The sequence below is a fragment of the Canis aureus genome, unplaced genomic scaffold (assembly GCF_053574225.1).
Source record: "Canis aureus isolate CA01 unplaced genomic scaffold, VMU_Caureus_v.1.0 NW_027326476.1_RagTag, whole genome shotgun sequence".
NCBI classification, from domain to species: Eukaryota; Metazoa; Chordata; class Mammalia; order Carnivora; family Canidae; genus Canis; species Canis aureus.
Window position 1 is genome coordinate 66,058 of NW_027554417.1, and position 17,567 is coordinate 83,624.

Here is a 17,567-nt window from a genome sequence, read left to right on the forward strand (position 1 = left end):
ATGTCATTTAGTTTGTTCACATACGTGTCCTCTCCAGTTCTTGAAGTACTTTGTTTTTCCCTACTTCTATTCTTTCCCTACTTCTATGTTAGGGAAAAGAGTTCTACAAATATAGAATGTTTACCTTGTGTCTCTGTATCTTCATGACACAAGTACTATTTTATTTGTTTTTTTGACTTTTCATATTTTTATCCCTCAGAAATATAGCCTGCATTTCATTCTCTGAGTCTTTTGTCTTTTCATTTTCTTTGTGTTAATGTCTTTATTTCTTCATGCCTGCTTTTAAAAATGTCTTGTTGAGCTTCTCGTACATTGCACGTTTGTGAGCGTCCACCATTGCTTCCCTCTCTTCCCCTGAATTTCTCTCGTGTTTATCCATATATTCATTTCTATCATAGTTTCTTTATGCCTTTCTCATTATGTGAGTAAATATTCTTTGCCTGATTCTTTTTTCTCTTTGGTTTTTCCCCACCATATTGTACAACCCCCTTTCTTACTGCTTCTACTGGTTTCCCGCCTTTAAACCCTTACTAGATGCAACTTTCTGCCCATGCATCAGTTTTTACTATTTTCTCATTTTCCATCTTATCTCTCAGACTTGCCATATTTTCTGCACCTTTATGATGAATATTTCATGAGAGTCCAGAGCGTTGTGTCTTTTGTGTACCCCTATATCTCATGTGTTCCAAACACCTGAATGGTACACAATAAATAAAAATCTTGTGCTCTGCCTTTCCTGACTTTCTATACTTCATTTCTTCTTGTCTGTTTAATATTTTTTAGCCATTCCTATGGTTTGTCTTTGTCTCTTTTCCTCTCAGGGTAGCTCTTTGTTGCAACAGGTTCTGAAATTTACATTTATGGGTGCCTTGCACTTTTCTTTCTTTCTGAGTCTGTTTCCATTTTCTGTCTGGAGTTTCTTTTATTTATGTATTTATTTTTTATGTATTTATTTGTTTTTACCTTTTTACTTCCCGTTTTCTCTTGTTCTCTGATCTTTGTTCTTTCCTTGGCATATATGCCCTCTACACGTTACTCTAAAAAATATTCAGGATTATTTTCTCATTTACTACTACATTACCACTTCTTGTTTCAGTTTTCTTCTTCTTCTTCCTTTTTTTCTTTTTTTTTTGACTTTGCTCTTGATTATTTTTCTCTCTTGTTTTGATGGTTATTCATTTTTTCACACTGAGACCCTGGGGTAACAACCAGAGCCAAAGGCAGATACTTAACTGAGCATCCAAGTTGCTGTTATCTCCTCCTGTTCCTAAATTTCCTTCCTTAAGTCAGACTTCTTAAATCCAGCAGACAAAATTATAAACTGGAATTTTTATTTATTTATTTTTTACAGGACTTAATGTGAACATGGCTGAGGAAGACTCATCCTCATCATCTGCTACTACCTCTCGGGAACAAGAACAACTTGAAAACAGAAACTTGATAGTTCCCTCTGTGGCTGCAGACCATCACACAGATGACTTGACTGAAGCCTCCACAACTCTGTCTGGTTTTGCCAGTGTCAAGCTTGGCACAGGCTCTGTCAAGAAATTAGTAATCAGAAACTTTAAAGGTAACATAATGATCATTTTATAAAGATTTCAGTTTTAGCTCCACATTTCCTATTGCTGCTTTTTGATTTTTGAATTCTGAGAGATAAAGTTATATTTTTTGCGGCACAGGTAAATTTTAGAAGATTTAGGAACATTGCTTTCCCAGCCACGATATAATCATGCAGTAACCCGTGACCTTTGGAAATTTGCTCCGTGCTTCACTTTTTTGTTTCCCTCTAAAATACATTTTCAGTTCTCTCTTAGATTTTGAAATACATTCTAGACTTCCAAACCTTTGTAGATTAGTTTCCCATCTTTTTAGTGACTAGATCTGTGTTATAGTGAAAAGTGGTCTTACACAGATAGTCAAAAAAGCAACAATTTAATTATTTGCTGACATAAAATATGTGGTAAAAATAATACACTTGGATGTGAATAATAAAATCATAAATAAGATCTAGTAGTAAGAATAAATGGATTTTATGCATTTAAAAGTTTTTGAGAAGGGCAGCCCCGGTGGCTAGGCCGTTTGGCACCGCCTTCAGCCCAGGGTGGGATCCTGGAGACCCAGGATGGAGTCCCATGTCGGGCACCCTGCATGGAGCCTACTTCTCCTTCTGCCTTCGTCTCTGCCTCTCTCTCTCTTTCTCTCTCTCTCATGAATGAATAAATAAAATCTTTAAAAAGAATAAAAATAAAAAAATAAAATTTTTGAGGAAATATTAATATAAAAATTAGAGACTCAACAATTACTGAATCAAGTTTTTTCACGTAAGGTTTTTAAAAGTAAATCCTTACATTTGTATTTTTTTATTTTATTTATTTTTTAAGGATTTATTTATTTATTTATTTATTTATTTATTTATGAGAGAGAGTTAGAGAGAGAGAGCGAGAGAGAGAGAGAGAGAGAGAGGCAGAGACACAGGAGGAGGGAGAAGCAGGCTACATGCCAGGAGCCCGACACGGGACTTGATCCCGGGACTCCAGGATCATGCCCTGGGCCAAAGGCAGGCACCAAAGTGCTGAGCCACCCAGGGATCCCCACATTTGTATTTTAAAAACCAACATTTTTGATATCCCATTAGGTTTCTCATTGTTTATACAGTTTAAAGGATGTATTCCAGCCTTGTTACTATCTTTAACTGTGAGGAATTTTGTTTGTTTAGAAATTCTCATATTCACTTCTTGTCTGCTTACAAAGTACAACTCTTGATTGTAGGGAAAATCTCAAATATTACAGAATTTCTGTAGAACACCCCACATTCTGTAGAACTTTTCAAAAATGTTTTTAATATTTTGCCCCCTAGTGGTTTTTCTGTTTTATCTGTCTAGAACCTAGTGCATGCTACTAGGTGTATTACGCAGAAGTTTGACTTTCAATTGTTGCAACTGTAAAAAAGCAATCTTTAGGAATATTTCAAATAACATGAATTCATATTATATTCATGCGTCGTTGAATGAATGAAAATTAGGACTTCCAATATCTTTTGGTATATTTCAATATTTGTAGGATAAATTTCAGCAACTGAAATGCCTTGGTCTATACCTCTTGTTTTCGTTTTTGTTTTGTTTTGTTTTCGTTTTTTAGTCGGTATTAGTCGATATTAGTAATTTGATCTGCTTTTGTTTTCATAGTTAAGGTTTAGCTGTATTAAATATCTCTTAAAGTTATTTAAATAATTTTGACTAATTTCACATTCCTACATGAAGGATTTAAAAAATATGCCTTTCTGTTTCACATTTTTAACACTAAAAACAAATTTAGAAAATACTCTAGTGCATTGAGTTGGAAGATTGAAATAGTATTCTACTGTTTTGAGTATCATCATACGGACTTTTGATTTTTTTGCTGACTTTTTTTATATGAACTTGTAGATTTGAAGCAACACTTCCTCTTCTTTTCTCATGATATAATTAATAATGGTTTTTAGGCTTTTAAAATAACTCATTCTTTCAGGGGAAATTTTGTATAATAGTAAATTTCTTGAGAGTGAATGTGATGATTAAAAACAAAGCAAAACAAAACAAAACAAAACCTGAGGCACTCGGGTGGCTCAGTCAGATGGATGACTGACTTTTGATGTCATCTCAAGTCTTGGTCTCAGGGTCTTCAGTTCAGGCCTTCATTGGGCTCCATGCTGAGTGTGTAGACTCTCTTTTATTAGTTCTGCGCTTGTATTTTTACTGAGGTGAAATTCACTTTACACAAAATTAGACTTTAACTGCTTTAAAATGGACACTTGTGGGTTTAGTAAATGACAATATTATGTAACTACCACCTGAGTCTAAACCTGAGACATTCTTTTAAATATTTTATTTATTTGAGGTAGGGGAAGGGAGATACCAAGAGAATGAATGAAAGAGTGAGTAAGGGGAGGGGCAGAGAGCGAGAGAGAAGCAGACTGGATTCTCAGCATGCTTGAGTGGGGCTCAATCCCAGGACCCTGAGATCATGACCTGAACTAAAACCAGGAGTCGGATGTTTAACTGACTGAGTCAACCAGACATCCCGGATTCTGAACTAAGTAATTTTAATCATTCTCATTTAGTCCTTTGTAATCACCTCAAACTGAAGCCCCATAAGCATAAACATTATCGTTTCCCTGCCCCTTCCTTTTGCTTTCCTATCTCCTCTCTACCAGATGGTCAGCAGTTTGCTTTCTGTCTCTATGGAATTACATATTCTGGATGTTTCATATAAATGAAGTCATTCTGTAAGTGTCCTCTTCTGTCTGGCTTCTTTCACATAGTATAGTGCTTTTGGAGTTCATTCATGTTGTGTGGCATGTGTGATAGCTTCATTTTTATGGGCTAAATAAAACTCCATTGTATGGACATTCATGCTGCTATGAACATTTATGTCTAATATTTGTATGAATGCCTGGTTTTAATTCTCTGGCTGTATAGCAAGAAGGGAATTGTGAGGTTACATGGTAATTTTGTGTTTAACTAATTGAAAAACTGCTAAGGTTTCCCACAATTTTATATTCCCACCAGAAATGTACAAGTGCTCCGATATATCTACCTTCTCTCAAAAACTTGTCGTATGCTTCCTAGTAGGTGTAAAGTGGTTTATCATAATTTTACCTACATTTATCTGTTTACTTATATTGACTGAGTTTTCATACGCTACTTGGCCATTTGTATAAATTCTTGAAAATGTCTCTTCACATTCTTTGCCTAGTTATTAATTGCATTTATCATTTTTTGTAGTTGAATTGCAAGAGTTTTTATTCTAGGTGCTTGATACTTATCGGTTGTATGGTTAGCAAATATTTTCTCATATCCTCAGGGTTGTATTTTTGCTTTCTTGGTTTTTCATTTGGTGCACAAAAATTTTTACATTTTAGAGTAATGAGCTCCAAGAAATTTTCTTTTGTTGCTTATACTGTGGTGTCAAGAATGAATCTATTGCAAGATCCAGGATTATGAATATTTATCCCTATATTTTGTACCAAAATTTTGATAGATTTTTCTTTCATATCTATAGTCAGGCCTTTGATTTTGAATTATGTTTTGAATATGTTAGGTAGCAGTCTGTCTTCATTTTTTTAAATGTAGATATCTCGTTGTCCTAGTGTTATTTATTGGAGAGACACATTTTTACCTGCTCAGTGGTCTCCACACACCTGTTTAAAATAAATTTGTTTTAAGTGTATGATGATGTTACATTTCATCATTTGGACACCGTTAGTATTTGGCCATTGTCTCCTAAACATTTGATTCATAATCTTTTGTTTATTTATTAGATAAACCCTTGATACTGGAAAACTACACTGAAGAGGCATGGCAAAAACTAAAAGAAGCTGTGCAGGCTATCCAGAACAATACCTCTGTTCAGTACAGCTTGGAAGAACTCTATCAGGTGTGTGTTATTTTGGGATATATAAATACTCATTACTAGTAATGGAGACAGGACATATATTAGTAATTGTATTATATTTGCTTGCATCTATTTTATCATTATGCATTATAATCAGAGAATCCATCGAAGATTGCAATCATGAAGTTCAGTTTCTGAATTTATAATTGGTAGATTTATTTAGCTGCAGTTATGCTGTGTACACTCTGCTTTATGTATATTCTTATTCTTTGGTTATTTTAATTCAGTTTAATTTAGCAAGATTTTGTGTAAGTTTCTCTTGCTTTAAAAATAATCTAGAATGGCTTTTTATTAAAATTGGAGAGAAATGCATCGAATGACGAATGAACGTCAAGACTATCCAGGACCTTGTAAGTAGTTTACCCCATAAATAGATATTAGAAAGATAACTACATTGTTGAATACCAGTAGTTCTTTCTTTGTTTTATGTAGCATATTTACCTTTTTTCTCCATACAACTTTACATTAGCCCCCCCCCCCAAAAATATTTCTCAAAGGAATACAGTAGAATTTTGGAGCTGTTATTCAGACTAATTTTTTTAACTTGATTTACTCTTTTATAACAACATAATCACTATTCATTTCCTTCTTTTTGTTACGATCCTAGCTTCATTCTTTGTGTTTTCTGGACTCTTACAAATTACAAGCTGTTAGCATTTTTTGGTTAGTTTTCCTTTTTACTCAAATCATCTGTTTTATAGGTAGTTGTATACCTTGATCTCATTTTTTAAATTCTCCTATGTGCACAATTTGAAATGCTGAACCTCAGTTCTTTTATATGAATACTTTAATCCACACTATCAGCTGATAGTCCTGATAAAAGCATTTGTCAGGAGATTCTATTCTTTCAGGCCTCAGTTTTCTCATATTTTAAAGTGCTAATAATAACACTGTAGTATTTAGAGCACAGTGTAATTTTGTTAGGTATAAGATGATGTATGATTGAGATAAATGATTTGAAACAGTATCTAATAGAGAGCACCTAAGTAATTTTGAAGCAGTCACTCTTTTTTCTCTAGCTCCTCCTTTGGACACATGGAATAGTTTTACACTCATATATGCCTTCTGTATATTATATGTACAGTCAGAAAATTATCCTTTTAGAGATATATGTGTATATTTTATAAATAGGATATTACTTATTCTCAATAAGTCTTGTACACTTAAGTATTTGTACTTACTCTCTTGAATGTGAAGTTTTTGTAGTATACATATTCTTTTATCCTTTTTTTATTACAGTGAAACAAACATAAGATATTATCATTTTAGGTTTACGTTTCAGTGACATCAAGTACATTCACTGTGTTGTGCCATTACTAGCACTACCCTAGTTCAAGGACTTTTTTCATTCCCCAGAGGGGAAGCCCATGCCCATTAAGGATTCAGTCTCCATTCCCACCTCACCCGTCTTCTCAATTTCTTTTCTATATGTAGAGAGTTACCTAATCTTGGCATTTTGAATAGTGGGAATTATGCAACAGGCAAGCTTTTGGAACTACCTTTTTTCACACAGTATATATTTTCAAGGTTTGTTTATATTGTATCATGTTATACTACTTCATTCCTCTTATAGATAGGTAAATAACATTTCATTATGTGATACACCACATCTTTTTTACGAGTAATGAACATTTGAATTGTGGGTTGTTGTGAATAAGTCTTCTGTGAGCATTTGCGTGTAAAATTTTCTTTGACTGCTGGCTTTCAATTATTTTGGTTTTATATGGTGAAATGGAAGTGCTAAATCATGACACAGTTCTATACTTAAGTTTTTGAAGTATGGTCTAATTGTTTTTCACAGTGGCTGTCCCATAGTACTTTCCTGTACATTCTCTGTGAGGGAATGTACAGGATCCAGTTTTTCCACATCGTCCCTAACACTTGTTATTTTACATTTTTTCACTGTAGACATCCTAGCAGACGTGAAGTGGTACTCATTGTGATTTGCATTTTCTGAATGACAGTGACATGAAACATCTGTCTTCTCATGAGCTTGTCTCCTTGTGTGTGTCCTTTGAAGATTGTTTGAAAATGTGTTTTTCAAGTCTGCCTTTTATTAAACTGTATTTGTCATTTTGTTAAATTGTATGAGCTCTTGGTATATTCTGGATGCTAGACTTTAAGATATATTGTTTGCAAGTATTTTTTTTTTTTTTACCATTCTCTGGATTGTCTTTCTACTGTTTATGAGAAGAGATTTTTGAAAGTGAAATTTACATAACAAAAAATTAACTTTTTCTCGTTTCAGAAGAAGTAAAATTTAGTGATTCATCACTTATATATAGTGTTCCTTCCATCACATGCCCTCCTTAATGCCCATTACCCAGTTCCCTTATCGTCCCACCTCTCTCCCCTCCAGCAACCCTCAGTTTGTTTCCCAGAGTTAGGAGTCTCTCGTGATTTGTCTTCCTCTCTATTTTTATCTTATTTCCTCTTCCCTTCCCCAGTATTGACCAGTTTTGTTTCTTAAATTCCACATAAGTGAAATAAATGGAATTTGTTTTTCTCTAACCTGTTTCACTTTGTATAATACTCTTTAGTTCCATCCACATGATTGCAAATGGCAAGATTTCATTCTTTTTGATAGGAATAATATTCCATTACAGGTATACTTCGCTTCTTCTTTGTCTTTTCATCTGTTGGCGTCCATTTGGGTTCTCTCTGTAGTTTGGGTAGTGTTGATAATGCTGCTGTAAAGATTGGGGTGCATGTGTGCCTTTTCAAATCAGCATTTTTGTATTCTTTGGATAAATGCTTAAGAGTGCAGTTGCTAGGTCATATGGTAGCTCTCTTTTTAACTTCTTGAGAAACCTCCATACTGTTTGCAGCAGTTTGCATTCCCACCAGCAGTGTAAGAGGGTTCCCCTTTCTCCACACCTATGTCAGGACCTGTGGTTTCCCGTGTTGTTCGTTTTAGCCATCCTTACCATTGTGTTTTTGATTTGTATTCCCTGATGCTGGAGTGACGTTTAGAATCTTTCCATGTGTCTGTTGGCCATTTGTGTTTCTTTCTTGGATAAATGTCTTCTTCTATCTGTTTCTTACTTAACTGGATTGTTTATATTTGAGGTGTTGATTTTGTGCAGTTGTTTATAGATTCTGGATACTAACATTTTTACTGGTATGTAGTGTATTTATAATGTTGTATTGGATAAGCAGTATCTTACTAAATTTAATTTTTATCACCCAGATGGAAATTAAACAGTTACATTTCAATTTTTATTCCCCACCTGTGGCCAACACTGATTTGGTTTCAATTTTTTAATTTCATTTTTAAGGATTATCTTGTTCAGGATATTTCATATAAATGCAGTTAAATAGTATGTCTCTCATGTCAGTTTTCTTTCAGTTGGCATTATGTTTTTAAGATTCAGCTATGTTGTGGCATGTACCTATACATCATACAGTATACATCATACATATACAGTATACATCATACTTTATTACACTGAATAATAATTCATAATATGGATGTGCCAGAATTTATTTACTCACTCATCTCTTGAGAGAGCTATGATCCCATTTTTGATTGTTGTAAATAGTGCTTTTATGAACACAAATGTATGTGTACTTGTTTGAGTGGGGTTCTCAATTCATTTGTGTATACCTAAAGGAGAATTGAGAAATCATGTGATAATTCCATGTTTAACTTGTTTAGAAGCCGCAACATTTGTTCCTCAGTAGATGTACCACTTTACATGGTATTGTCCATATATATGAAGGTTTTAATTTCTCCACACCCTTTTCAACACTTTTTTTTTTAGTTCTGTTGATAATAGTCATCAGAGTGGATTTTAAGTAGTTCACACTGAAGTTTGATTTACATTTCACAAATGACTAATGATGTTCAATATGTTTATATAGGCTTGGGATATTTGTATATTTGATTTTTTTGAGAAATGTCTATTAAGTACTTATATTAATAATATCACCTTAATAAAAAATGAAGTACTTAATAGACATTAAATTTAACATAACAAAATTTCCCATTTAAAAATATGCAGTTGGTTTCAGCTCAGTCATAATCTCAACGTTCTGAGACATTGGGCTCTGGCTCAGGGCAGAATCTGTTGAGGATTCTCTTCCTCCTCTTCTACTTTCCACCCTCTTTGCCTGTCCTTCTTCCATTGCACATGCTGTTTAGATCTGGGTTCCATTCATATATACTGTTAGAAAAAGTTCCAACTTTGCTTACATGTGGTATCAATTCATTTAACCGATTATTCTCTTCTTGTTGAGTGGTATTAGTATCCTTGCCAAGTACCAGTGGAATTATGGATGTATGTGTGTATTTATAGTGTATTTCTGGTTTTTTTAGCTGTATGCCTGTCCTTATTCCAAAATTATACTCTTTTGATTATGCTAGGCTTTATCATAGCCTAGGCTTTATTGCTTTTCCTATTTCCCCAGACTCCTCCTCAGATAATTCTAATTGGCCTTAATTTCATGTTTGCTGATTTTAACTTCAGCTGTTATATTTTCAGCTTTGGGTTTTTGCTTGTTCTTATGATATATTTTTATTGAAATTCTCCATTCATTGAGACGTGATTTAGCTTGTTTCCTTTGGGATTTTTTTTGGCCAAAATATAAAAGTCATTTTAGCATATGATAAAATGTATTGATTGTGGTAAGTCCAAGTCTTTGCTCCCTTGTGGGTAGCTTTCGTTAATTTCTGTATTCATAGAATGGGCCATATTTTCTTTTTCTTAAGATTTTAAATATTTATGCATGAGCGACAGAGAGAGAGAGAGAGAGAGAGAGAGAGAGGGGCAGAGACACAGATAGAGGGAGAAGCAGGCTCCATGCAGGGAGCCCGACCTGGGACCCAATCCTGGAAGCCTCCACCGAAGCCGCCCCCGCCCCCGCCCCCGCCCCCGCCCCCGCCCCGCCCCGCCCCTCCCCTCCCCTCCCGGGGCCGCGCAGCCCCCTATGCGCGGAGCCTCCGCCTGAGCCGCGCAGAGCCCCCGCCTGAGCGGCCGCCTGAGCGGCTGCCTGTGCTGCTTCCGGGCCGCGCAGCCGCCTCCGCGGAGCCTCCGCCCGAGCCCCTCCGACCTGCTCCCGGGTCCAGCCATGCGCGCGCTGCAGCCCTTTAGGGAGCTCGGCCACGGGTTGTGGGGCTCTCCCCGGGGCTCAGGTGTCTGTTAGTGTCCCAGGGAGCCTGAGGGCATCCCCGCCCTCCAGGGATCCTGCTCTAACGCCCGGGAAGATTGTTGAAGCTCCTGCTTCTCCAGGCGGGGCTTTCCTGTCCTGGGGACACTCACCCCGGCCTTAGCCCGGCTCCTCGAGGGGCTCCTCCCCCTCGGATGCCTATGGTTTCTTTAACCCCCTCCTCCCCCCCTCCACGCCCCCCCACACCCCCGCGTCTTCCTACCTTGATAGAAGCGTGAACTCTTCTCACTGTATCATTCCGACAGTTCTGTCTAAATCTCAGGCCGAATTCGTAGATTTTCAGGACTTGAAGGTTATCTAGGTAATTTGGTGGGGACAGGTGACTTGAGGACTCTACTCTTCCGCCATCTTGCCCCATGCCCCCACAATTTTTTTTAAAGTTTTAAAAAATTAAGTTTTGGTTAATTATCATACAGTGAAATATTGGTTTCTGGAGTAGAATTCAATGATCCATCACTTAAATACACCAGTGCTCCTCACATCAAGTGCTGTCCTTAATGGCTATCAGTCATCCAGCCCATTGCCACCCATCTCCTTCCATCAACTCTCAGTTTTTTCTTTATTACTAAGAGTCTCTTATTGCGGTTTCCCTCTTACCTTTTGCCCCATCCCGCCCCCCCCCCCCCCCCCGTCTTCATATGTTTTGTTTCCCAAGTTCTACATGAGTGACATCATATGATATTTGTCTTTCTCTGAACTTATTTCACTTAGCATAGTGTGTTCTAGTTCCATCCACATAGTTGCAAATGGCAAGATTTCATGTTGTGATGACTAAGTAATATTCTATTGTAAATACACCAGTTTATCCACTCAACAGTCCATGCACTTTTGGACCATCTCCATAGTTGTGCTCTTTCCATAGCTTGGCTTTTGTTGATAATACATCAGAACGCAGGTACCTCTTAAAATTTGTATTATTGTACCTTTGGGTAATAGTGCAGTTGCTGGGTCACAGGTTAGTTCTATTTATAACTTTTGAGGACCCTTCATCGTATTTTCCAGAGTGCCTGCACCAGTTTGCATTCTTACCAACAGCATAAGAGAGTTCCTGGTTCCCAAATCCTTGCCAGCCCCTATTATTTCTTGTGTTAATTTTAGCCATTGTGACAGGTATGAGGAGCTGTCTCATTGTGGTTTTGATTTGTATTCCCTGTTAATGAGTGATGTTGATTGTCTTTTGATTTGTCTGCTATCCATCTAGGTATCTTCTACTCAGTTCCTTTTCTTCTTTTTTTTTTTTTGCAAAGTAATTGAATTTATTGTGAGGGACATTAAAGAAATTTCCATATATCATAGAAACAGTTTACCCTTTCATGGCTTCATTTTCTTTCTTTTTTGATTTTTTTAATAATAAATTTATTTTTTGTTGGTGTTCAATTTGCCAACATACAAAATGACACTCATCCCGTCATTGACCCCCTCAGTGCCCGCCACACATTCACCCCCACCCACAGCCCTCCTCCCGTTCCACCACCCCTAATTCGTTTCCCAAAGTTAGGAGTCTTCATGTTCTGTCGCCTTTCTGATATTTCCTACCCATTTCTTCTCCCTTCCGTTCTAGTCCCTTTCACTATTCTTTATATTCCCCAAATGAATGACAACATATAATGTTTGTCCTTCTCTGATTGACTCATTTCACTCAGCATAATACCCTACAGTTCCATCCCCGTTGAAGCAAATGATGCGTATTTGTCATTTCTAATGGCTGAGTAATATTCCATTGTATACATAAACCACATCTTCTTTATCGATTCATCTTTCGATGGACACTGAGGCTCCTTCCACGGTTCGGCTATTGTGGACATTGCTGCTAGAAATATCCGGGTATGGGTGTCCCGGTGTTGCATTGCATCTGTATCTTTGGGGTAAATCCCCAACAGTGCAATTGCTGGGTCGTCGGGCAGGTCTGTTTTTAACTGTTTGAGGAACCTCCACACAGTTTTCCAGAGTGGCTGCACCAGTTCACATTCCCACCAATAGTGTAAGAGGGTTCCCTTTTCTCCGCATCCTCTCCAACATTTGTGGTTTCCTGCCTTGTTAATTTTCCCCATTCTCACTGGTGTGAGGTGGTATCTCATTGTGGTTTTGATATGTAATTTCCCTGATGGCAAGTGATGCAGAGCACTTTTTTCATGTGCGTGTTGGCCATGTCTGTGTCTTCCTCTGTGAGATTTCTGTTCATGTCTTTTGCCCATTTCATGATTGGATTGTTTGTTTCCTTGGTGTTGAGTTTAATAAGTTCTTTATAGTTCTTGGAAACAGCCCTTTATCTGATCGGTCATTTGCAAATATCTTCTCCCATTCTGTAGGTTGTCTTTGAGGTTTGTTGACTGTATCCTTTACCGTGCCAAAGCTTCTTATCTTGATGAAGTCCCAATAGTTCATTTTTGCTTGTGTTTCTTTTGCCTTCCTGGATGTATTTTGCAAGAAGTTACTGTGGCCAAGCTCAAAAAGGGTGTTGCCTGTGTACTCCTCTAGGATTTTGATGGAATCTTGTCTCACATTTAGATCTTTCATCCATTTTGAGTTGATCTTTGTGTAGGGTGTAAGAGAGTGGTCTAGTTTCATTCTTCTGCATGTGGATGTCTAATTTTCCCAGCACCATTTATTGAAGAGACTGTCTTTCTTCCCTTGGATAGTCTTTCCTCCTTTATCCAATATTAGTTGACCGTAAAGTTGAGGGTCCACTTCTGGATTCTCTATTCTGTTCCATTGATCTATGTGTCTGTTTTTGTGCCAGTACTTCACTGTCTTGATGACCGCAGCTTTGTAGTACAACCTGAAATCTGGCATTGTGATCTTGTTTTTTTAAAGCATCCTCATACCCCGTATCTCTTATTGGATCATTTAATTCATTTACAGAGTAATTATTGAAAGATACGAATTTAGTGCCATTGTGTTACTGTAAAGTTGATGTTTCTGGTGATGTTCTCTGTTGCTAAGCTCTAGCCAGAAAGCATAAAGGCAAATTCCAGAGTCAAATACATTTATAGCTCTTTGAGAACAAAGTCTGTATTTACCCCCCACCATAACCAGTAAACTATACTGGATTAGATTTTCTAAACTATACTGGATTAGATTTTCACCGTGGTAAATGGGTTATGTTAATATCAAAAGGCGCTATTACTGAAATGTACCGGATTTTTTCTTCATTAAATGTTCCTTTAACTGTAAGGGTTTTGGTAAAATTCCAGAGCTCTGAAAAAAATTGGTTCTACAGTTTTGCTGACCTAATTTTTTCTTTAGAGTTTTTTTTTTTTTTTTAATACCATGTTTGGTCACATCACTCTAGTGATGTGGGGTATATTTTAATATAAGCAAAATGGTTTATTTTATTGCTTATTGCAGGCATTTTAAGCCACACTTAATAAAAATAAAATAAAATTGGTTGTTGTTATTGTACACATTATTTTAAATTCCTTTCTTAATTTTTAAATTTTAAACAAAGATTATTATCTTTTAAACATTCCCGAAGGTAAGATATAGGTTAACTTACTGTTTAGCCAACTAGTTTCATGGAATTGTTTTAAATTTTAAAAAGTTAATTATGGTGAATGTCTGGGTACTTAGAATTACTGCTTACAACAGGCTTGTATATACTCACTTGGATGGAAGAATTTTAAGAACATTTTCTTCATATACTATAAATTTTGAGATTGTTTTTTATTATTTAATAGTCCTTAATATGTTAAACTGTTCCTATTCATTTACATATTCATAAGAAATAAGTTCATGATCACTAGCCAGTTTTATCAATAAACGCAGAAGAAGTGAGCTTGGTTATTTTCAACTTACGCATATATGTTTCTAATTTTTCAGAGTGTTAAAAACCTTTGCTCCTACAATTTATCTGCAAACTTATATAAGCAGTTGAAGCAGCTTTGTGAACAGCACATCAGAGCAGAAATTCATCAACTCAGAGAGTATCCTTTTTTCCCCTTTGAGTTGTTTATCTTCTTTTGTCCAATTTTCTATATCGATATCTGAGTAAAAATACTAACTTGGCATACGGGGTTAATATTGTTTTTGTATTTTTATGTTCTGTTTAAAAATGAGGGGTGCTTGGACTTAATGGTTAGCATTATTCAGTTTTACCAAATGCTGTCTTTTAGTAGTCTTATCTTGCATTTGCAAGATCTCTGTTAGTTTTAGAATATAAACTTTTTCTTAACATTATCTCATATATTCTTTGGATACTGGCCCTTTTCTAAAGAAAATGGATAAATGCTGGCAAGATCATGCTAGACAAATGGTAGTATATAAAAACTGTACTTTTTAGCTAAAAGGACTACTATGGAATGTGTTAAGTGGTCTCTAAAAGAAAATCAAACAATATCGTTAACTCACACTATTTAAAAACATACTTGGAAATGCTTTTATGGTAGAAGTCTATTCTTAGTTCTTTAAGATTTGTTTTAGTTTATTGGTGTGCATAAAATTAGGAAGGGTTTTTTTAAGAGAGATATTATATTTTAGATATAGACAACTATAATATTTAACATAAATTTAAGATTAAAGAAGAGCTACAAATTATGCCAGATTTAGTCTCACTAAATAAATACTACTATAAATTAGTAATTGTCATTTGAGGTTTGAATATACAAGGGACTGTGCTATAAAGGCATTGGAGCTATAACAAAGGGAATTATACTAAATTAGGTAAATAGGCATTTTAAATATCTCAACGATATTTGAAAATGACATTTTCAAATGTATCAATGTTTCCGTGTATATCTGAATATGAAAATATGCAAATTATGGCTGCTTTTTAATTTTGGCATGATAAAGTAAGTATAAGATAATATAATGTGTTAATACTCTTAGTATAAGTTTTGAATTTTTATTTAATGTGTAGAAGCAATGCTGTGAATTCAAATCTTCACTAATGAAAAGTGTATTTCTCAGTTTCGTACATAAAGATTAAAAGGTTTTGATGACTGCCTCATTTCCTCCCTGGTTATAGGCCTGTTCAGGTTTTCTATTTCTTCCTGTTTCTGTACTTAGTGATTTTCCAGAAACGTGTCTATTTCTTCTAGATTTCCTAGTTTATTGGCACATAGCTGCTCATAAAATGTTTTTAAAATCATTTGTATTTCCTTGATATTGGTTGTGATCTCTCCTTTTTCATTCGTGACTGATTGTTTTTTTTATGGTTCTTTTACAAAACATCTCTTTGGGGGTATAATGTGATACATAATAAGGCACAGATACTTGACTATACAGTTCAATAAGTTTTGACATATATATCCTTGGTCATCCCTGCCTCTGAAACAGAACAGGAACTGAACATGGGTCCCCTCACTCTGAAAGAAAAATCTGTGGCTGCCTCCATTAAGAGAAGAAAGAGCTAATCTATGCTTCTTCTGTAGCTTACTACAGGCGATAGTAAGGGAAGGGAAGGGAAAGGGAAGGCGATATGAACTTTGATTGTTTAAATGAATTGCCCTTCATATTTGGTTGATTTAATTCTTTGTATTTGGAGTTAAGATCCATTCTCACTCATTTCCAGTTCTAACTCATGTCCTCGTTAGTCATACATGGCTACCATATCACAACTTTCTATTTTTCACCTTTATTTAAAAAACTGGCTGTGAATCCTGGCTCAAAATCAAGGCTGTGAGCTTTGCAACTATCAGTGTCCTTTAATCTCCCACAGCACTGTCTCATGACAAGTTTCTCTGGACCTCATAATTAACTCTTCCTATAACAATTCGAAATATTTTGTGCAGAGTTCCAAGTGGAATCAGCAGAGAGGTGCTGTAAATGGTTTAAGTTAAAGCAAAAACACATATTTTCTAGAAACAGAATATCCATGAATACAATGATTGACAATGTTAAGGTTGTACAAGCACATTTTAAAATCTTATAAATGTAATTACATTATTTATAGTGACCGTAAAATTGCCACAAAAGTAAAAGTCTATAAAACCATATTGAGGATATCTTTGTGGTTTTGATCCTGATTAAAGGATGGTGTGTCAAGGAAAACATGCATGACTTGTATGTTAATTATTCCATGCAGTATTTAACCAGTCAGTTTGGAATATACTTTCTAGAAAAGTCCTACTGCTTTACATAAAGTTCACATGTTATCACTTCTGTGCTGTTATCTCTTTATACCGCTCTGGTTTTCTCTTCTCTTTTAGTTTCTCCTGTTTATATAAATAAGTTTGTATTATACTTTAAAGGTGTGTTTAAATTATTAATGCTCTACTTATTCTTAGATTATAAATTCTTTAAAAAAATTTTTAGATATAATTGAGGCATAACATTGTGCAAGTATAAGATGTATGATGTGATAATATGATACATTTATATACTACAAAATGATTACCAGAGTGGCATTAACTAATTAATACCTTCATCACTTCACATAATTACTATTTGTTTTTTGTAATAAGAGCATTTAAGGATCTATTCTCAGTACCTTTTCAGATATTTTTCAAGTATATGGGTGATTAATTTTGATCACTAAGCTTTATATTAGACCCCCCAATTTATTCATATTATAAGTGAAAGCTCATACTTTCACCAATTACTGTTTTAAATTTAAAACAATATGGGCAGCCCTGGTGGCGCAGCGGTTTAGCGCCGCCTGCAGCCCAGGGTGTGATCCTGGGACCCGGGATTGAGTCCCACATCAGGCTCCTTGCATGGAGCCTGCTTCTCCCTCTGCCTGTGTCTCTGTCTCTGTCTCTCTCTCTCTGTATCTCTCATGAATGAATACATACATACATACATACATACATAAATACATAAATACATAAATAAATTAAATATTTAAAAAATAAATTTAAAATAATATAAAAACATTTCCTAACAAATTAACTTTTTATTATGAAATTAATATAACTAATACTTAGAGTTTCTCATTTGAATTTTCTAGTGCAGTATTACTAGATAACACACTAGTGAAAATTATTTGATTTCATCAATTTTTAAAAATATAGAGGGTACTTGACATA

At 35.4% G+C, this 17,567-nt stretch overlaps 1 protein-coding gene across 5 annotated transcripts in view; it reads left to right on the plus strand.

Moving 5' to 3' along the window:
• The window catches only part of LOC144309538 (cullin-4B-like), a 72,861-nt gene that overhangs the window by 911 nt on the left and 54,383 nt on the right, over nucleotides 1-17,567 (plus strand). For 4 of the 5 annotated variants that reach the window (XM_077890626.1, XM_077890628.1, XM_077890630.1 and 1 more), the window contains exons 2-5: nucleotides 1,352-1,570; nucleotides 5,300-5,415; nucleotides 14,422-14,540; nucleotides 14,800-14,854. In XM_077890626.1, coding sequence (XP_077746752.1) covers nucleotides 1,366-1,570; nucleotides 5,300-5,415; nucleotides 14,422-14,540; nucleotides 14,800-14,854 — 495 coding nt within the window. In that variant the 5' untranslated portion in view covers nucleotides 1,352-1,365. The remainder of the gene's footprint in view (nucleotides 1-1,351; nucleotides 1,571-5,299; nucleotides 5,416-14,421; nucleotides 14,541-14,799; nucleotides 14,855-17,567) is intronic. The other variant, XM_077890629.1, reaches the window with a different exon arrangement.